We start from the raw sequence: 22664 nt of genomic DNA, 5'->3' as shown, positions 1-22664 counted from the left end.
AACCTTAATTTCCCCTTCTTTGCTGGATCCTGGCATGTGGAGGGAAGTCCCACACAACCCTTGCCCTCTGTTTGTTCATGAAAAAGTAGACAGAGTCCATTCCTTTAAATCCTTCTGTTCCCTGGGACATAGAGGAGCAGAGAGCAGGGAGCCCTGACAGTCCAGCCTACCTTCCAGAATCATTACCTTGTGGATAATACTTAGATGTGTGAACTGGGGAAAGTTACTTAACCTCTAGGGAGCTCGGTTTTCTGTAAAATGGGGATAATAATAGTACCTACTCTTAGAACTGCTGTGAGCACTTAAAGGAGATGAACAATGCCTGCCACGTAGTGAGAACTCAATACATGTCAAACTATTATTATTATTAATTAGTATTATGCTTTCCACAGTTATAATTTCCTACATTTGTACAACTCTCTCTTAATTTACGAAGCCCTTCTCGTGAATATTTCATCATCTCCAAAGCCCTCTAAGGTTCAGTTGGTGCTATTAACCCCCTCTGCAGATGAGCAGTGACTAGCCCACTTACTTACGGAGCTGTGTCGTGAGCCCTGAGGCTGCAGCTCCTGGTCTGGTTGTCATCAACTCTGCGCCATTCTGCTTCCTTGCGGGGGTACAGGGCCCCATCAGCCCCACAGGGGATGTCCAGATATGTACGACATGTTCTCTGCTCTCAAGGAACATATAGTCTGGTTGAGATTTGAAGAGCCTTGCTCTAGGAAGTAGGGAGCCTACATACAAGTGAAATCCACTTGTGCTGTGTCCAGCAAGAGAGAGCAGGCCAGAAATGGACTGGCCAGGAGTCTTCTATGGTACCATCAGATGACACCCAGAATTTTCTTGTGCTGAACCTGCAAAGACCTGTCTCTGATTTCCTGCATGTCACTCAGCAAATTCCCTCCATGTGTGAAATGAGCAATGGAGCCAACTCTCTGGTGGATGGTGTTAGCTCCAAGTTGCATCACATTCCACCCCCTCCTCCTTCGCAACAGACCTTAACATTATTCTGTGATTACTTCGCATCATCCTTCCCAAATGTGCATCAAATTAAAGAGTTATTAGGGCATGGCAGGACATGTTTATGGGGAAGAATTTCCTTTAAAGTCACAGCTCAGCCTGAACTCACTTTATTAGTGTTTATATAAAGTATGTCGTCTGTTCCAGTGTGATCCGTGTTTATATCTGCAGCAATCATTGCATTCCTTGGGCTGCCCCTTCCTGTTTTCTTAAGGTGATTGCTGTGCCTAAATTAAAAGTGAATAGTATGTGTGCTCTGTGGCTGTCAGGTTTGGAGATGGGATGTGACCCGTTCAGAGAATGACACTTAACCACAACTTGTCCTGCAAATATTATAAGCTTTGAAGTGAACAGGAAGGGGCATTCTTTAAAGAACAAAGACAGGGTGGACGGTCAGGACCCCTTGTGAGGACTCCCTTTGTCACTTACCTTGTGGTCAGCTATTGTAACTCTAGTAAGGATGGCCGTTTGTGCTGACTGGCTCAGAGCAGCCCCAACTTCTGCCTCTTTTCCTCATGTAATCGTTAATGCCATTCCCTTGGACTCACAGAAACATTCAAGTTCGGATGAGAAATTATATGATCACTCCAGTTTCTCCGTTGTGTTGGTACAAATGAAATACTTTGGATTTCAAGGCACCGTCAATGAAAGGCAAATGAAACCCAGTTAAAAGTGTTGATAAAGAACTAGGTTCGGAACCTTCAATCATTCAACAAATGTTTATTTGTGCTTTTTATGTGCCAGACATTGTGCTGGACCCTGGGGATTCAAACGTTTGTGGCTGCAACTCCCAAGCAGTCGGAGTTTATTGGTTTAGCTAAAATTTGGGGTATGTTAAGGAAGTTGTCTAAACAGGTCATTTCAGTTTGCCTTTCACCCTTCAGGACTCTATTTATTTCTTGCAAGTTGATTGCTAAGTTCTCAGGCTCTGACATCTGACTGTCTAGATATGCCCTTGGTGTACGTATAAGCTTGTGATCATGGATAAGGGTCCTAATCTCCCTGTGCCTCCATGGTTCATTCATAAAATGGGACTAATAATAGCATCAACCTTGCAGGCTGGTTGTATGGATTATAAGAGGCACCGAATGTGAAGTACTTAGAATAGTGCTTGGCACATGGTAAACACCCAGCACACGTTGGCTCTTGCATAATAATTACTCACTCCACAGATATTTATTTAGACTGTAATGTGGGCTGGCTGCAGCTTTTCTACCTCTGTTGACTAGAACTTAGGTGGCCTTCTTAAAAACATAATTTAAGGTAGTATGTTAATGGAGTTCAAAGCCTGTGAGGATTTTCATGGGTAGGAGTTCAGAATCAGTGAGATTCTGAATTTATGGAAATCGATCAGTTTATTTTACTCCTTTTAAAGATTGGGGGTGGGTAGCTTCTCCAAGATCATGCTATGGTTAGAAACAGAGCACAGAGGAAAAATCATGGATATTTATCTTCCAGGCTTTCTTTCCCACTCCGCCAAACTATCGTGTGTATCGGTCAGCACTGATAAGGCTATGCCGCAGAAACAAATAAATACGGATGTAGCAGTGGCAAAACAACAAAATTATCTTACTTCCTTATACCAGAGTCCAGTGCAGTTGGTCTGGGTAGTGGGCTATGTTTCATATGGTCTCTCAGGAACCCGGGTTCCTTCTATCATAGGACTCTACCATTTTTGACACATGGTCTACACATGTTGAGGAAGACAAGGGAAAAGAGTATAATGTGAAGGATGTTTCATGGTCTTGCCTGGAAATGGCTTATATCACTTCCATCTACATTTCTTTAATCAGAAATCAATCATGTGATCCCACCTAGATACAAGGGGTGCCAGAAAATTTGATCTTGCTGTTTACCTAAGAGGGAAATGAAATGGTTTGGTGAACTCCTAGCATTGTTCCTGCCATATCATGTGCCCAACATTTCTTGACCCATTTTCAAAGGCTGACCCCAATCTCTTTTGAGATTTTGGTCTTCTAATTCCCAGGGATGTGTGGAGCCAATTTTTTTTTTTTTTTTTTTTTTTTTTTTTTTAGGTGCTCTCATATATAGGGTGGAGAAGTATTTTAAGAATGGGAATTCTAGGAAGAATTTGGAAGGGTATGAGATTTCTGGGCATGATAAAGTGGACATGTAGACTGAACCCTTCTAGGTTGATAGTTGTTACGTAGAGGTTATTGCTCAGGAAGAAATAAGTTGCCTTAAGTCATCATAGGAAGAATTTGGGAATGATTTGTTTATTTTATTTTTTTGTTTTGTGAGACTCAGGGCTAGACTAGTCTGGGGGTTGTCATGAAGAGAGGGATTGAAGGATGTGGTTGAATAGACTAGGAGGATTTGGGGAAAAGAGCTATGGATTAGACTTTTCAAGTTTAGTTAAACACTGAGGTCCCATTAACCTATTCTGCATCTTTCTGTGGTCACATTTTGTATGAGTAATAGTCAACAAATTGATGGTAATGATTACCTGTTGAATATTTACTACCTGACCAACCCTGTGCTAAATCACTTCATCATCTCATTTACCCCTCATAACATCCTAGGAAATAGGCACTGTTATTATACCCATTTTACAGGTGAGAAAACAGAAGCTTAGGGATGAGTTAAGGAATTTGCCTAAAACCATTAACACTATCTAAAATTTGAGCCCAGGCCATCTGATTTTAGCACCTGCTTTCTTAAGCATTATGCTCAGAGCAGAGATCTCAAACTCCAATGCCTGTGAGGGCCATGCAGGTGGCATAAGTGAGGGAAGCAGATGAATGGGACTAATGAATAGCAAAGTCTATACCTTGTCCAGAATGGGCAGTTCCCTCTTAGCTCCAGTTTCCAGTGGCCATGAAAGCCCAGGGGGTCAGATCATCTGATTTTTTTAGAGATAATCTAGAATTCCAGATTTGTATGTGAAATGCTTCCAAATTGGCAATTAGTTTATAAATGCTAAAATCATAGTCTGAAGACCAGACTAAACATGTCTGCAGGCCAGAATTGGCCCATGGGCTATGAGTTTGCAAGTTCTACTCTACTGCCTCCAGCAAAGAGCTAGTTATGTCCCCTGTATGCCCTTCATGCTGGAGCATGAGACTGAACAGAGCAAGACGGGCCGGCAGGGAGCCCTCCTGCAGCAGGGAGAAGAAGAGTGGAGACCCACACTCGCCCCTCCTCCTTGCACAGCCCTCATCACCCCCACATCCAACCATCCAGGTTGCCCCTCTGTCTGGCTGTTCTCCTCCCTGCAGGTAGCTGTCTGCAAGGCACTGGCTGCAAACTTTTGCAGGTGTAAAATTATATATGCGAGAGTGTTGCCAAGCCAGAAATTTAGCCCAGGGAGGCTTAGTTCCCAAACAACTGAGGTAGTGTGAAGCCAGTTTTTTAAATCAAATTCAGTCATTTCTCTCCCGAATGCGTGTATGTGTTTTTAAACTTGTATGTGGTTATGTAACTGATGAGGATGAAGTGAAAAAGTCAGAGAATAATTCCGTAATGTCTCCGTTGTGCGGTAAGATATGAGATGGAAGCTCTATGAGGGGGATCGACGGTGAAATGTGGCTGCGCATGACCTACTGGGATGGTGATTTGGTGATTCTTGAACACGTATTGCTTTCTCTTTTCCATCAGGGAAGATGAATGGATGACTGGGGAGAGAAAGCAAAGAGAAGAAAGACATCCATATGGGTAGGGCCATCTGAACAGCTTCTAAGAACTGCCCTTGGGCCCATCAAAGAGCTGCTTCTTTTGGCCAGACTTCCAGGTCTTAAATGGCTTTAGCTCTGCTGGTCACTTTAGCCATGAGAAGAGTCCAATTTCCACTGGGCCACTTCTTTTCAACATTTTGGCAGGGAGAGGGGAGAGTGCGTGAGTAATACATATTTACTGTGGAAAACATTGCTAAGAAGCAAAATGTAAAATATTTAAGAAAAAAACAACAAAGGAGTAACATGGAGGACTTTAGGAGAAGAAAAGGAAAAGTGAATTGGGGAAAATCGGAGGGGGAGATGAACCATGAGAGACTGTGGACTCTGAGAAATAAACTGAGGGTTTTGGAGGGGTGGGACGTGGGGGGATGGGTGAGCCTGGTGGTGGGTATTAAGGAGGGCACGTATCGCATGGAGCACTGGGTGTGGTGCATAAACAATGAATCTTAGAATGCTGAAAAAATAAAGTTAAATTTAAAAAAAACACACACACACAACAAAAACTCTTTGCCCCAGCATCCAGAGAACACTAGTGTACATTTCTCTAAGTGTCTCCAAGGGACCTCACTTCATCCAAGGTGTCTGGGAGGAAGTGAGGGGAGTATGATCTGTGGTTTTGGCTCCCACGGAGCCTCACACTCCTTTGGGAGACGAGGCAAACACACAGGAAACAGGCAGCACACACGAGGTGGGAGGAAATGTGATGAAAGGCCAGAATGGATTGTGCAGAGGCTAAATGATGCAGAAGTTCAGAAGTTCAGAGAAGGGAGAGATCAGTACAGGGTGGAGAGGCTGGGAAAGCTGCAGAGAAGAGGCTTGGTGGGGGCGGGGGGGGGTTGCTTCACAAAGCCTGAAGAGAGGCCGTATGTTTCGTGAGGCAGCTGAAACCAAGTACCACAGACTGGGGGACTTAAATCAACAGAGATGCATTCTGTCACACTTCCTGGGTCCAGAAGTCTGAAATCAAGAAGTCAATATGGCCATGCTCACTCTGAAATCTGTAGTGGAGGGGAATCCTTCCTTGCCTCTCCCTAGCTTCTGGTAGTGACTGCTGATCCTTAGCATTCATTGATTTGCAGCTGCCTCAATCCAGTGTCTGCTTCTGGTGTCCCCTGGCATTCTCCTTGTGTCTCTATCTTGTTGTCTAATGAGGACTCTAGTCATACTGGATTGGGGCCACCTTAATAGCCTCATTTGAAACTAATTCCATCTGCAAAGACCCTACTTCCAGATAAGGTCACTCTTACAGGTACCGGCAGTTAAGACTTCAACATATCTTTTGGGGAGACACAATTCAGACCACAATGTAGGGTAGGGTTTGGTCGGAGAAAAGATGTTGAGGGCTTCAGAGGCCAGCAAGTAGCAGGAACATGAATGTCGATGGAGTGTCTCACAGAGTCCCAAATCAGGAAGATGCTCAGTAAAGGTCTTTGGACTGAAGGAAGGAAGAATTCAATGAGGCAGGCTAAGCCCAGTTGTGAGACCCACCCAGCTGCAGTGCTACTGCACTGTGAAAAGCACTGGCATCTTGGGGAAATGTGTCTGGTTGTAAGGGGCAGGTTTAATGTCAGGGGGAAGAGGTGGAGGGCTGTTAAACCATTTATTTCCCTGCTTGACCCCTTCTGTGATTCCAAGTGCTGAAGGCATGAGAGCTGCCCCTGATGCTTCACACTCTGGCCGCCACCTGCCTCTGTGATCCTGTTTGGTGTTATTCTACTCCAGTCACCTGACCTTTCTGTTTCTTAGACCCTCCAAATGCTTACTCTCCTCAGGGCCTTTGTGATTCTCTTCTGTACTTAGAAATGTCTCCCTTCAGCCTCTCCCCTTGTCTGGTTCCTTTCTTTCCCTTCAAGGCTCAGACCAAAGATCTCTCCTGACCACCCAACCTAATGGCCCTACCTCTTCCCATGCCCACTTTCATTCTCCTCACCTCACCCTGAAATGATTTTCTAGTAGTTTCTTTGTAGTCTGTAATTCTTTTGTTAATCTGTGGTTGCCTTTGTCCCCCTGTGTTAGTTTTCTGTTGGTGTGTAACAGTCTTACCATAAACTTGGCTTAAAACAACTCTCCAGTTAGCTAGGGGCCTCTGCTTCAAGGTCTCACACAGCTGTTCATGGGGGGGGATGTGGTCTCATCTGAAGGCTCAACTGGGATGGATGCACTTCTGAGCTCTTGAGGTTATTGGCAAAATTGCAGTCTGTTAGATTGAAGACTTGAGGCTCTTGGTGGTTGTTTGTGGGGGCTGCCCTCAGTGCCTTGCCACGTGATCCTGATATGGTCGTTTGTTCTTCATAGGTAACAAGGGAAGGGTGTCCCAGCAGGATGGGAACTAAAGTTGTATATAACATAATCACAGAAGTACCATCCTGTCACCTTTGCCATATTATATTAATGAAAACCAAGTCAGTAGGTCCTACTTTGCTTAAGGAGAAGGGATTACTCAAGGGTGCTAATACCAGGAGATAGGGATCATGTAAGTCACCCTAGAGTCTCTCTGCCATGCTCAGCAAGAGAATAAAACTTCCCTGAAAGGAACAATTTTTGTTGTTCAACATGCTATCCCTAACCATAAACACAGTACCTAGGTCCAGAGTAGGTATATAGTAACGGCCTATTGTAGGAGTATAGGAAGGATGAAGAGAGCAAGAGAAAAAGGGAGGAAGGGAGGATGGAAGGAAAGAAGGAAGGGAGAGAAGAAGGAAGAAAGGAAAGATGGAAAGGAGTGTCCTATCCTGCTTTCCCCTGTAACATGCTTTAACAGCCAAATGAATCTTGCAGTTATCCTAAAGCAGTGACGCTGGGCTTTTACACATGCTGCTGCTTTTCCCTAGAATCCTTTTCCTCTCTCTCATGTATTCCCATGCCAACCAACCTAGCTGTGGCCAACTCATTCTTCAAGTCTCAATTAAAACATTACCTTTTCCTGGAAGCTTCTTCTGACCCTTTAAACTTGGTATCCTCTCCTGTAAGCTTTTGTGTATAGTTCTGGCACAATATAGAACAGTAGTCTGTAAACTGTAGCTCCCAGACCAAATCTGGCCTTCAGCCTGTTTTGCAAATAAAGTTTTATTGGAGCACAGCCATACCCATTAGTTTATGTATTGTCTATGCTACAGAGCTGAGTTGAATAGTTGTGATAAAAAATATGACTGGCAAAACCTAAATTATTCACTGTCTGGTCCTTTACAGAAAAAGTTTGATACTTAGTGTAGACTGTGTAGCACAGTCTGTGGGAGTTGACCCTTTATTTCTTCCTCATTATACTTGCTCAATGTCGGAGACCATGCCAGTCTTATTTACACCTGTGTCCCAGCATCTAGTATAGTGCCTGAAACTTAGTGGTTAAGACAATTTACTGAATGAGTGACGTGAATGATGTATCAGTCAGAAAATGCAAATAGGTAGAAAAACTCAAATTAGGATTATATAAAGAAGATTGATGTACAAGGGGACTATTTTAGTAGTTGGGTATGGTTCAGAGAACCAGGACTAGAAGCAATAGAGATGTTCTGAGCCAGAAGAGATTAGAGAAAGCAACTGTTCTGGAACCAGGAAATGGTCAACTGTGAAGAGGAGTCATGATCTTTGGTGGAGACGTTAGCTAACCTGAATAACCTCTCAGGGAGGGAACCAGAAGAATAAATATACTCTTGTCACTCTGTTTTCTTCCCCCGTCTCCTGCTCAACTCAAAGTGAAGCAGGAGGGCACAGCAGCCAGCCTTGTGATGTGGTCCCTTCAGGTTAGCCTTGTTGGGGTAGAGAGCAAATAACTAAGGTGGAGACCAAAGCCTCTCGACTAATTTATTCTGACTTGATTGGAACTTCTTCTTTCCTGGCCGTAAACAAGGGGTCGGGCTGGACCACAAGATGTCTTAATTCTGGCCCCTCCTACCACTTTCCTGAGAATTCCCCAGATTAGGCTTTGAGATTTTGAACATGAATGCATCACACCATCCTCTTTCAGAAATTCACTGTCCTTGTCTTCAGACCCTTTACTTCTCTGTGATCCCCATCAGAGCCCTTGCTGTCACCACCGCATCACAATGTACTTCCTTTTCATCAGCTCCGGGTCTTCTGAGCTCCTGTTTTCATAGCTATCTCAAATTTCTGATTGCTCACTCTCCATGGAATCTAGACCACATCTCTCAACATCTAATTTTGTATATTCTTACATTGTTCTCTAAGTAACTCATAAGTCTCAGTCCATCTCCTCAACTAGATTCTACACTGAGGGCAAGGACCAGGCCATATTTTTAAGCCCACGTGGTTCTAGGCCCCCAAAATACAATTCTAGATCTTAAAATTATTAGTACTTTATAGGTCACGTCACCCAGCTTCCTACCTATCACAAGTACATCCTGTCCGGCATGAGTTAACTACTGATCTCTGCTTATATACCCCTGTGATAGGGAATTACTTCATTGCAAGACAACCCTTCCAAATTTACCTTAGACAGAGATATCATCTTTCCTGAAACCCAGAAGGCATCACTCTGTAGATACTTGCTGTATGGGGCAGGTGGTCTTAAAGTCTGATCAGAACTGATGGTGTATTCTCTAACTCTGTAGTTAGGGAATCCTCTTTTTTGATGATTCAAAAAACATGCACCATCATAGGAAACATCTTTTTTTTTTTTTTTTGGACACCAGTCCTAAGTTCCATCTCTGCATCCTCTCCCTGCAAGTAGTTGCCTGTGAGTGAAAAACTAACTACTCTGATTACTATTTTGCTATTTAGGAATAGTTCCTCACATAGTTTATCTCTTGAGTCTCATGGTCAACCTGTATAGCTGGTGTTCTTGGTCATATTTTATAAAAGTCTCAAGAACAATACAAACAACTGGGGTTAAACAAGTTTAAGTAATGTTCCCAAAGCCACCCAGCTAAGAAGGAAGAGGGGACTGAAATCTACATCTTCTGGGTTTGGTATTGAAGCCCTTTTCTCCACACTACACTGTTTTTACTGCTCCCTCTTCCCAGATGTGCCACAGCAAAAAGAACATTTTGCTGGAATGCCACAGAATGAATCAAAAGAAGAATGCGAATATATGTGTGCCAAGTTAGGGACAGTGGCCTGCCCCAGAACATTTTTGTTTCATTTTTTCCAGTGTTGTTCTGAAATCCTCATCCTCCCCACCCCACCCAAGGTGTCAAACAGATGTGAAAATACCACAAAGCTGCAACTCACAGCACTGGTTTATGATTCACTGATTGGGATGGGGAAAAATAATGCAGGAGATTGCCATGGCTATGCCTATTTATATAGGCAATATGGTAGATGACGAGCAACATGGCAGAAACCAGACACGGGCAAAAACAGCAGGAAAACACCCCCACCCCCATATAGCTTGCAGAGGGTCTCAGCATCCCCACTGGCCCAGACCTCACTAGGAGACAGAAAAGGAAGTGGGCCACTTTGGCTGAAATGGGAACCACTGAAGTCACCAGGAGTGCCCTTTGCTTTCTTTAAGATGGGATGGGAAATTCTATTCTGTACTGTTCTATTTATTCATTTTCATTCATTTTTCTCTCAGTCAGCAGCTAACCTGTTGTAATAGAAAATACTTAGAGTCTAGCTATAGATGAGGAGCATGATGTGATTTAAAAAATATATATATATATGTCCTCTCCATTCAGAGAGCCCAAGTTCACATCCCAGCTGTTGCCACTTACTGGTTGTGTGACTTCATGGCAAGTTGCTTTATTGGTAAAATCTAAGGTGGATTGGGGTGGGGGAAATTATGCTTCAGCTTCCTCCTGTGCAAAATGGGATAATAGTAGTACCTACCACATATGATTGGTGTCTGGATAAGAGAAGATGAACATACAGTTTTTATTTGTCAGAGAGAGAGCACCCAGGCAGGCAGAGTGGCAGGCGAAGGCAGAGAGAGGGAGAAGCAGGCTCCCCGCCGAGCAGGGAGCCCAACATGGGAGCCGATCCCAGGACACTGTATCACAACCTGAGCCGAAGGCAGCTGCCTAACCGACTGAGTCACTCAGGTGTCCCGAACATACAGTTTTTAACACAGTGTACATAGTTTGGGCCCAGCAAACATCAGATCTTATTAAGGTTTATCTTCAGTATTTTTATCTGTTTAAGGAAGATAATAACACCCACCTTTCAGAACTGTTGTGAAGAGAAAGAAAAAATAAAAAAGATGGAAAGATCCTTACTCAAAGATACTGCATTTGTCAGTGTAGACCGCTATAACAAACAGGCCCAGAATTTCAGTGGCTTTAAGAATTATTTCTTGAATGTGTCTGAGTTTTATGTAGGTAACTGGAGAGACAGGGGAGAGAAGGTTGCTATTCCATGCAGTCGTTCAAGGACTCAGACCCTTCCTGGCTGCCCTTCCTAGAGTCCTCCACTGGATTTACTGAATTCAGCCCAAGCAGAGGGAAGAAAAAGAGCGCAGAGGATTGGATAAGAAGTGTTACTGGTCAGGCCTGAAGGCAGTATTTATTGCCTTTGCCTGTGTTAATAGTGAGAACTTGGTCATATGGTTGCCCATCCCTGCCAGGGAGACTGAGAAATGTTACGCTGTGCTCACCAGACAGAGGAGAAATGGTTTGGTGGACGACTTGCCAGTCTCTACCACGATGTTCACTGAATGGTACCCACTACTGCAGTTATTAACATAACACCAGGATGATTCTCATGGTATCATAAGGCTCACTTGAAGAGATGGGCAACCATAACTATGCAGCCTTTACTCCTGAGAGAAGAGCCGGTTCTCACTTCGTTTCTAGAATGGGTGTTTTTTGCACCTGTGAGCCATCTTTGACCATAACGACGGGACTGAGGATCTTAGGCAAGCATAGAAAGGGCATGCCATTGAGAGTCATATGAAGGGACTTCCATTGTCAATGGTAAATTAAACATTCAAAAGGTGTCTTTCTTTTCCTTTCTCTTCCGTTTCCCTTTTGTTGCCAAGCAAATCACTCCAAAACTTAAAGGCTTAAGACACAGTGCTCATTTTCGTATTCTCCCTCACAGTTTCTGTGAGCAGGAATTCAAGAGTAGTTCAGCTGGGCGATCTGGCTCAGAGTTTCTCATAAGTCATAGCCAGATGATAGCTGGAGCTGGAGACCTCAAAGATGTTTGCACTTCTGTGCCCGACCTCTAGGCTGGAAACAACCAAACAGCCAGAGTGGAACTGCCGGGGCCCCTCTGGCACCTCTTTGTCTCTCCCTCTCTCTGGTCCTCTCACATGGCCTTACCTGTGGTGGCTCTAGGCCTTCTGGTCTTCCCACATGGTAGCTCAGGGCTCCTGTACAAGTGCTCTAAGAGAGAGCCAGGCAGTCGCTTATTACCTTTTCTAACCCAGCCTCAGAAATTCCGCAACATCATTCTTGCCCCAGGCTTGTCTAGGCAGTCATGAGGCCTGCTCACTTTCAAGGGGGAGGGACCTAGACTCCACCTCTCGACAGCAGGCTTGTCAATGAAACAACTTGCAGGCATGTTTTCATACCACCCCACTTCCCTAGCCCGCAGCTAGAACTGCAGTGGCTTCCCACCTAGTGTTCATGCTTGCAGGTGGCTCCAGACTCGTGCGAGGCTAAGATCTACTGATTCTGATACCCTCAAGGGCCAAGGCTGAAGTTCCAGAGTAGCCTGGACTGGGACAAGGGGAGCTGGGGGAGCAATGGGACATGAGGTAGTACAGCCTGTTCTCAGTGTCCATTTAATTAATTCCCATTGTCAGCCAAGCATGCTTGCAGTCAAGGTGTTATGCTCCTCGCCGTTCTCAGGTTGCAAGAAGGAGAGGCTTACATAAAGCATGGAGGCTCAGAGAACTTAAGTAAAATACTAAAACTCACACAGCTGGGAGTAGGGGGTAGGGAAGAGATTTGAACCCTGACCTGTCTCACCTCAGAGCCCAGGAACGTGCTCCCTGACCTCCTTCCTGGCAGGTGGGCAGTGTGTGTGCTGGGGTGCCCGGGGAGGATTTGGAAATGGGTGTCCTAGAAATGTGAGAGGGAGGGGCAGCGTGAGGGGGCTGCTTGTGGTGCCATTTTACCACGTATTGATCACAAAATGTACCCCCCTTCCATCTACGGGAAGATAGTGTCCTGGAGTTCCCAGGATTCATCTGTGGGCACAGGGTTTGGGATGGTGCAGGCGGCTGCTCTCGATATGCTGGAATTTCAGGCCAGAAGTGGCGGGTGCAGGGGAGAAGGATGTCGTTCGACTAATGATCGTAACAATAACTGCCACGACTGAGTCTCTGACACGTGCCCCGCGTGAACACTGTGCATGTGTCATCTCGTTCGACTTTCATAAAAGCCCTGGAGGTTGAGGTGACCACCCTGTTTGTGAATGGAGCAGCTGAGCCTCGGAGATGAGGTGAACTGCCCGGAGGTCACTCAGCAGGTGGCAGGGCAGGGATTCAAACTCAGGGCTGCTTGTCCCTGAAGCTCTACCTCCCCAACATGCACTGTGTGCCTGGGGCGGCAACCCCATGACCGGTCCCTCCCCCCACCCCCACTGCCAAGTCCTCAGTGTTTCAGCAGCACGCTTTGTGCCCCTTCACATAATAAATATTAATTGAAAATATTGGTGCCACAGCCACCAGCACAAGCTGCTGAGATACCATGCCGGGCCATGGTAATTAAACCCTTAGTTGCGTTGTCATATCTGCAGTTTTCAGTGTCCCCAAACATCAGTCCCGATTGAGACAGGAGTTGAGGATACTACTCAGGGTGAGCATGAGCATGCACGCGTTCCTAGCTATGCACTGCTGTCTCATTCTCACACAGGTGACCTTTCTTTATTTCCCTGGATAGTTCTTGCTCCTCCTTTACCAGCGCTCAGCTTGGTCTGGGAAGGCTATATACTGCCTCTCTCCATCACAGGCTAGTCAAGAAATAACTTGAGTGCTCTTTTAGGCCGTGGAAAACTGGATGAGGAATGGAGGTGGTTCCCAGGTGAGGTTCCCCAAGGACTCACTTGATTTTTATTTTGGTATTATTGGTATTATTATTTGGTATTATTGGTCAGGAGTAGAAGCCCTCCTCATGAAGTGCTAGAATCTGAAGACTGTTTCCCTGTTCCTTTGACACTGCTGCCGAGCTCACAGGTCCCTCTGAATCTTGACTGCAGGAGGACAGCTTCAGGCCCTGGCTAGGAAAACCCAAGAAGTAGTGACCGTGTGGATGGGGATCTGTCATAGGGAAAATGGCCTCCTTGGTTTCTGAATGTTCAGGACAAGAGCAAAGCCAGTGGACAAGTGACTTGTTGAAAGTCCAGTGTGGCCAAAAACCCTGAGAAGCTTCTCAGGAAGTATGGTAGATGAGAATTAGTCATTCAGCATTGTTATTAAGCCCTGTAACATATTATTCATGGTTTTTTTTTTTTTTTTTTTGGCATCTAGTCTTAGATAATGTTAGTGAACACAGAATATATGTACAGTTAGTCATAGGCTCATTCTTGACTTTGGTTTTATCGAACCCTCGTTTTCCATTACCCATGGTGCCCCTTCTCCCCACCACAAATACCACGGTAATGCTTCAGTCCTTCCATAGCAAATTCTTCTCTTTGGGACCGTTTTTAGGAGCGTAAACCTACCAGTTGAGGCAGGAGCAATCCAAGTAACTGTCTTTACCTAATGTATCAGATCAGCAAAGTTCCTTCTCCTCTGTGCCAGGCACATCCTGTCTAGATTGGGCTATGGAAGTAAAATGAGATATTACCTTTGTCCTGAGGGAGTTTGCAAAGCAGCTGGAAAATAAACAAATACCTAAGTAGGTACCAAAGTCAGTCAAGATTCTTTTGGTTTCAAGTGGTAGAAAATTCAACTCGAACAGTTTTAAGACAAAATATAAGGGAGATGGGGGTTGATTGGCTCTAGTAATTTCAAAATGAGGAAGTACTCAGGCCTGGGTAGGCCCATGTCCTCACAGGACAGCACCAGGAATCAGTCTCTGTTTGACTCTGGAGAACTCTCTCTTCATGGTGGCAAAATGGTTTCTGGCTATGATGAACAGCTTGGAAACCCAGTGGGGAGAGAGCTGTTAGGAATCTGAGTTATGTATACTTTCCTGAAACAAGTACTGTGATCAGGGGGAGTAAAGATGCTTTTAAGCCTAGTCTGGCTTAGGTCTGGACCTGAGAAGAGGGGTCAGCCTCACTGACGTGACACAATCTGAGAGTTGGGGGAGGAGACTTCCAAAGAAAGAGCTGTTACCCAGAGAAGGGGCAACAGAAGCCAGGCGGCTAAATATAGCAGGGCTCTACTACCTACATAATGGGTAGCTTATTCCATACAGTATCCTTAAGGTTGGTTGGACGTGCTCAGGGGATGACATTAATCATTGGAATTACCTTCTGCTTAACAAGCAACATTCCTTCAAGCCCATCTGAGTTGAATAGACCGTAAGTATAACCTGCAAAAAAATCTGACCCAAATTTGCTCTCTATTGCAGTGACCTGGACAGAAATAACATTACCAGGATCACCAAGATGGACTTCGTTGGGCTCAAGAACCTCCGGGTCTTGTAAGTAACACAGGGCTCTTTGATGCATTTTCATTTTCAGCTCTGTGGCCTTGTGAAAATGTTCTGCTGCCCTGACATCACACCCCTCTGCACTGGGTGACAGGAATGTACCATTCTGCAACAGAAAACCCTTCATTCATGTACCCGGGTTTTCACAGCTATCTCCTTCTGTGTCTCCATGCTGCCGGCTGGGCTAGACCAGTGGAGGAAGTCAGGGACAGGGAAAACAGAAGGCTCTACGCAAATAAATCAACATCCCCAGCTTCTAGGATGACAGCAATACCAGCTTGACTAACCATGCTGCTCTTCATAGAGATTATAATTCCTTCTCCAGCCTGTGCGTTAAAAGGGTATCAGAAGGAAAAGTTATTTATCTTGTTGCTTACTGGAGAGGAGAGGAGAAGGGAGGGAGAGAGGCAGGCAGGGTCAGAGCCCCTGCTCTATACGCACAGCTGTACAGAGACAGGTAGCAAAATTGGAGCTGGGTATTGATGCAACCAGGGAGCAAGAAATACCAGGTTTCCTTGCTAAATATTGAACACCTTCACCCATCCCTAAGTCTGTGAGTGTTAAGAATGTGTCTCACTGCTTGTCCGTTGGCAAGTGTGAGGCTTTTAGAGGTAAAGGAGAGAGGCAATTGGAGCCTCTTTCCTGCTTTACTCAGAGGCTGATTTTGCCCCATAGGTGTGGCTCCAGCCTGGGAACATCATCCGGGCAATCTGGCCACTGCCTTGGTGTTTGTTCTGTCAGGGAATCGTGGATGGCAAGTCCCTACTAGAAGCAGCAGCCAGAGTCCTGGTATCTGAAACCATCTCCTTCTTTTTACCAAGAGCCCATTGTAATACAAAGAATTTTATTGTAGGGATAGGAAGTACCATGTTCTGGTCCTACATCAAAATTAACTGCCCATGTGATTTTCGGGGCATCACTCTAGCTGTTTGGACCTCAGTTTTTTCATGTGTAAGTAAGTAAAGCCCTAGTTCAGCAGGGCTGCTGTGACAAAAAACCACACAGTGGGTGGCTTGAACAACAAAATGTATTGTCTCACAGTTTCCAAGGTCAGAAATCCAAAATCAGGGTGTTGATGGGGTTGGTTCCTTTTGAGGGCTGAGGGGGAGGATCGGATCTAGCTCCTCTTCTAGCTTCTGGTGGGGGATCCCTGGTTTCTAGATGGTTGTCTTCTCCCTGAGTCTCTCACACTGTCCTCCTCCTGTGCTGTCTCTGTTCACATTTTCCCTTGTCACAAGGGACACCAGTGGTATTGGATTAGTACACACCCTAATGACCCCATTTTAACTGAATTACCTCAGTGACGACAGTATCTCCAAATAAGGGCACATTATGATAGCTTAGGAATTAGGACATCAGCATATGAATGTAGGGGGGGGTGGATATAATTCCACCCATAACAAATAGTCAGAAGTCCTCCTGACTCTCATGGTTGCACAGTTAACGCTCTATAGTTTTAACATTATCACAAAGTCTGTTTATTCTCACCGCAACCTGTGGACTATTACTTGTATAGCATTGCTTTTCTGATGGAGAAGTAGTAGTGATAACAGTGGTGAGGATAACCAGCAGATATATGGTACCTTTTGCAGACCAAGCTCTGTGTTATATGGTTAGGAACCCCTGTCCGTCCAGAGGAAGCAGAGGCACAGTTGGTTAAGTTATCCCAGCTTCACAGGGCAAGGAGAAATCAGAACCCGGAACTTGTGCTTTCTAACCTCTGTGCAGAACTGCTATCCATTAGCATTATAGAAATTTTTGAAAACCAAGAAGCAGTAGTCGCCCCGTCTTATAAATGCAGCCCTGGTGTGCAAGTAAGCGGCTTACCTGAGTTTCCCTGAACACCAGTGTGTGGGGACACTAGGATCTGTATGTTGGGCCTCCAGATACCAGATGTTTCCTCCTTGATATATTCTCCAGCTGTGGCATGTTCATACTCCTCTCACCATCCTCAGGAGGAAAGGGCAGGTGGGGGGGGTGCAGGAGGGGCTGCCTCTACCCTCTGGCGAGTCTTTTGCCCTAAGCAGTCCCATGTCTGTCAAATGACCGGCAGCCCTCAGGAGATGCGTGGGGGTCAGAATTGAGACTCGGGTGGGTTGAGCGAATTCCGTGGCTCCGTTTTAGAGTAACTTTTATTGAAGAGATAGAGGCAGTAAACTGATTGCAGGTCATTTGACAGCTTAAAAAGCAAACATTTAACTTCTCTCTTTGTTTCCATTTTCCCCCTTGCATCTGTGAGAGATTTCCTTTCATACAAGTCAGAAATTTCACCTAATGCTTCATTTTCTAACCAAGTCAGAAAAGAAAACCCTTTGATTTTCTTACCATTACATCAAAAAGGCTAATAAAAATTCCAATTTCCATATCTTCTCTCTGCAAATAGAAAGTTTAAAATAATCACAAAAGATTGTATTAATATCCTCTGGATGGTCTACAAAACATTGCTTTGACTCCAGTTTAATTGGCACATTCTTCTTATTTTGATAAGCAACACCAAAACACTCCCTCCCCCCTTTACAGACTCTGTTAATGTACTGTGTTTCATTATCTTCCTTATCAACTTAAAGACAATCCATTCAAGTGGCCCTTTATTACTGTGAAAGAATCTGTTAGGTGGGATAGCTGAAATGCTTTCTCACACCAGTAAAATACCCAGACATTTAAACCATATTTTCCCTCAATCTATTCTTTTTAGCTGAGTAACCTAGACAACTATCTTTTTTGAAAAGCTTTCATCACACCTTGGCACATTCCCTATATCTGTTTCTTATTTACAACTTATAGTGAAGCCAGGAAAGACTCAATAGTCTTGAATAATTTGAGCTTGCCACATATTTCCATGCAAAACTTTTAATACAGCGCAAGTGAATGGGCAAAAGCAGATAAAATGGAGATTGGGGGACTTTGGTCTCATCCCAAGGCAGTTTACCCCAAATAAAGTACATTCAAGGAGAAATAGAAGAATTGCCCATAACAATTCTTTCTCCCACAGGGTGAGAGTAGGAAGAGATCTGGTGTTATCAATTATATTTCGTTTCTTAGTAGTCTTTTGCAAGAATTCTGCTATGCCCACAATGTGGGAGCCAGCTTTATCCCAAATGGGGTTAATAAAAGAGTTAAACTCCTGCCCAGCCATCATCACATGGGGCGATTTCCGATTCTGATCCAGTGTTAAAACTAAAAAAAAATCAATGCTAAAAGAGTCGAAAATGAACACAGTCTGTGTGTCTCTAACTCAGAACAGACTCAAACCATGGACAGCCTTTCTGGGCATCCAACCTTTCCTGGATCCCTGACTGCCTGCATCTGGTCAGTAGAATGAGAGCGATATCAATGGCATTAGCCCAAGCTCCTGCACTGCATCTCAGCCTGCAAGTCTGGATGGAAGGTTCCCAGCTGCTTCATTCATTCGTTTGTTCATTTGGTCGTTCATCAGATGTTGATTATTTATTGCACTTTTAAAAAAGTCAGGTACTAGGCTAGACTCTCATAGGTCTAGGAAGTAGATCTAGAAAGGGATCCCAGTCACCTTACCATCCAGGATTCCAGCAGGAAAGAGGTAACACTCACTCAGGACAAATAAGGAGAGCTAAATAAAGAATTATTTACAAAGGTGTGGGCAAAGTTAAGGGAAACCAAGAAGACGTGGTGTGGTTTCCTGGGGTTAGCAACAAGGAGCTACACCAGTACTCTGGGCCTCAGCGGTCCCACCAAGGTAGGAACTAGCTGGCAGGATCTGTGGTCTTAGGTAGAGAGACACAGTCAAGCTGAAGTTACTTGGCAGGGAAGGAGGTGGGAATAAATCCCGGGATATCCCTCCATCCCACCCTCTCATTTTCTTCTGGTTCCTTCCATTGGCTGGTTCAACTGGAAACCAGAGTCCAAGAAGCTTCTGAAAGTGATAAAAATTAGCCTCCCTGAGCCTGAGCAAAGTAGAAAAGGGCAGATATCTAATACAGATGTCTTTGCTTTTTTTGGTCTCCTTTCTGAAAGAAGCTAGTAGTGTTAGGTTAATTAGTACAGAACTAAAAGATTCATCAGCGGTTGGAGTTAAACTCCTTCAGAAACCCAGCAAGAATATCACACTCAGTCACTGTAGTGTTGCTTTTTGTTATAATTGGGAACTTATGTCAACAAGCACTGCAGATTGATTGGTAGTAAAAACCCAGCTAAACAAATCCCCAGTCACTAATATTGAACTGGTTCCCTGTTTAGCGAGATGTGCTAGTGTGAGTCTGTTGGCATTCCAAGGCCCTCCTCGCCATATGGCAGTATAGAGGGAAAGACAAGGGAAGGAAAAAGAACATTTATTAAGCCTCTGATTGTACTCCAGATCCTGGACTAGATAATTTACACACTTTATTCTATTTTTACCCTCACAAGGACTTAGGAGATTTTTTTTTTTTTTTTAAATTTTACAAATGAGGAAACAGAGTCCCTGAGAGGTTGACTAGATAACCCAGTGTCACACCATCAGTTGGTAAGAAAGCAAGACAGGGGTTTTACACCAGGGTTGACAAGCACACTAAACTGGGGTTTAGAGAGCCTGTCCTAGATGACTGTGTCACTTTATCCAAACAGTTTCTCTTAGCCTCCCTGCTTCATGGTGTCCACATCTGTTAAGTGAGAAGATGGTAAGGGGCCAGAGCAACAGGAAGGTATGAACTGGAGTGGGCAAGGACTGAGGCAGACTGAGGGGCTCTTGTGCCTTGCCTGACCCCATACTCAGTTCCCACCAGTTGTTGGTATTTGGAAATACAGGAGCTGGGTTTTCAAAAGGAGCTTCTTTTGTGATATGGCTGTGTGTGTGTGTGATATTGATTTTTGATTGTTTGCAAAAAACTCACCAGAAATGTAAAATGTCATTGAACCCAAGCAAAATCCCTTATCACTCTGGTAGTCTGAGTCAGACGTGTCATATGCCCTAGACTAGCCTTTCCCTTGATAGAAAATCATGTTTTGTGGCCCCAAGGCATCTTTAGTTTTTCATTATCGAAAAGCCTTTTTTAAGTGGCTGCTGCACTAGGCAATGGTGTTAGGGTGAAGGGTATGATAATAAACAGAAGTTCTTACCCTCTTAGTCCTTAGGCATCATGGGGAAGATGAACTTGAAAATAAACACCAGGACCCCAGTGTTAAGCCCGAGAAGTACAGAGGTTATGAAGTGCCTTGGAGACGTGGGGCTGGCATGGATGGAATCATTTTGAGATGAAGGTCAAGCTTCCTTAAAGCTGCCTCCCATCCTTCTGCTTTTCCTTTAGGTGCTTCTGCCTAATCCAGGGGCACCCACAGCCCTTCCTAAACTCCTCCTTCCAAAGACTCATCTTTCAAACGCAGCTGCATCCCTCTAAGTCTTATTCAGCCAGCAGGATTGGTCCTGGGTGAAAACTGGGCAACCTCATTGCTTTCCTTCCCTCATTGCTTCCCTTAGCCTAAAGCTAATCCAATTTAAGCTGCCGTTGTGTATGTGTGTGTGTGTGTGTGTGTGTAAATTAGGGAAACAAATGTTTCATTGTATACTCAGTTCTTAGGATATGCCACATCCTTGAATCAGCCTCACTTAAACAAAGTGTTTAGGTTTTTAATCACCTGCATCTGCGTGGAGGACTTTAGAGGTCAGCGGAGTCTGTGGCTGGACTAGCTTTTGTGACCATCACCCTCAACGTTGGGAATAGCCAGGCTCTGAGTAAGGAGTGTTCCTGGCACAGGCTGTTGTCCAACAGTAAGGTCACTCTTTCTACTAGGTGACCCACAGACAGAGTACACAGAGAAGGCCCTCTTTAATGAAGTATTTTTACATCCCTAGAGGAGGGAGCTCCAAGGAAAGAGATGCTGAATATCTGTGTGGTTTTTATAAGAAGCAGCTTTTACCTCTTCTTTTTCTGTGCAACATCCTGCAGTGCTTGGGGGGACATTTGCTGAGAACATTCTTAAAATAGAGGCATGGAAACCAATCTGTCAGGTAGAAGTGTGCAGGCGGCGAAACCCTGGTTACCGTGACACCAAGCTGGCATGTGAATTATCTTGTCCCACCAGACTGATCCTGGCTTGGGATGGGGGGCGGGGCAGAGTGTTGTGGGAGGGGCTGAGTGACCGGCCTGCTGGGCCCAGAGCCTAGCACCAAGACCCTTCAGGCCCATTGTCCTTGACCGCTGCTGTTTCTTTGGTTCTAGGCATCTGGAAGACAACCAGGTCAGCGTCATCGAGAGAGGCGCCTTCCAGGATTTGAAGCAGCTGGAGCGACTGTAAGTATAATACAACCTCCTTTCTTGAAAAGTATTTTTTTTTTTTTTTTTGTAAATTGACTTCATTGTGACCGTGCCAAAAAAAAGTCTCCAATGCTTAATGAAATGTTTGCTCTTTTATTTAAAGCATATTAGATACATGTTAAAGAGATATGGAGATCCTTTTAAACTCTTTCTCTTTATTTTATTTTAATTTTTTTTAAACTCCTTTTCTTTAAAAGATGCTAGAATTGGCATCTGGAGTGTATTTTTCTTCTTCCCAGGCTTGAGCTGTTGCTATCGATATCTGTACATGGTGCTGGTCCTTGCCCAAGGCTCTTCCCTTTTGCAGAGGGTGGAAGCAAGCAGTGGGTTTCGCTGTCATGGAGGCCAGTGTTGGATACTCGCTATTTCGCTGCCCCCTCCTGCCAGAGCCGCCCCCGCCCCTCACAGGAGAGCAAGGACAGGAGAGTGGGCAGGACCTTCAGTGTGCCTGCATCTCCTCTGAGCATCAGCCTGTCAGGAAGCCCACATGTTTCCACAAGAGAATGTAGTGCCAGGGTTTAAAAATAGGCTGCTATTCTATCAGAGGGAGAGACAAAGACAGTGGGGATGGAGATGGATGGAGCCTCCATTTGTTGTGATGATTAATGCTTTTGCAGAAAACTCTTGGGTCACTCGGATAGGTCTGCTGCTTAGATGGTTAAGTGGGCAGCTTCACCTTTCCTCAGTTAATCACATCTGGCAGCTCGTAACATCTGGATATTTGCTTCCTGCCCTCTAAGTGGGGCCTGTCCCCAAGAGCACTTAGTCATGCCGGTGGGCGGTTCTCTTCCACGTTTCCCTCTGCATCCTGGTTGGCCTGACATCTCAGCCTCTTTCTCCTGCAGTTGGGGTGCAGGGCTGCCACAACTCACTGCTCCAGCAGCCTCCCTAGAAGGTTCCTGCTCGAGTTACCTGTCCTGTCGCCACATCTCGTCTACACAGATGGGTGTGGGTCAGGTGGAGGGCCTGCCACCAACATGCTGGCTTTGTCATCTGCCACCTTTTCCCTTGGACTCATTGCATCTGGGGCGACACGGGTATTATCCAGCAGAACCCGGTACTCCCCCTGCTTTGTGTGAACCCTCTCCTTTATTGCTCTCCATCTGGGTCAAAGGTCAGCATATGTTTCTGTTGTTGGTTTAAAAATATGACATTATTTCTTATAAAGGAAAAGA

At 44.9% G+C, this 22664-nt stretch overlaps 1 protein-coding gene across 1 annotated transcript in view; it reads left to right on the top strand.

Annotated features, from left to right (window-relative positions):
* SLIT3 (slit guidance ligand 3) overlaps nt 1–22664 on the top strand; it is a 582494-nt gene that overhangs the window by 29931 nt on the left and 529899 nt on the right. The window contains exons 2-3 of the mRNA XM_032851770.1: nt 15140–15211; nt 21394–21465. Of these exons, the coding sequence (XP_032707661.1) occupies nt 15140–15211; nt 21394–21465 (144 nt within the window). The remainder of the gene's footprint in view (nt 1–15139; nt 15212–21393; nt 21466–22664) is intronic.

The sequence above is a fragment of the Lontra canadensis genome, unplaced genomic scaffold (genome assembly GCF_010015895.1).
Source record: "Lontra canadensis isolate GAN:19392208 unplaced genomic scaffold, GSC_riverotter_1.0 scaffold5, whole genome shotgun sequence".
Lineage (NCBI taxonomy): Eukaryota > Metazoa > Chordata > Mammalia > Carnivora > Mustelidae > Lontra > Lontra canadensis.
Note: the sequence above shows the minus strand (reverse complement) of the source record. Positions and strands in the feature narration are given on the sequence as shown.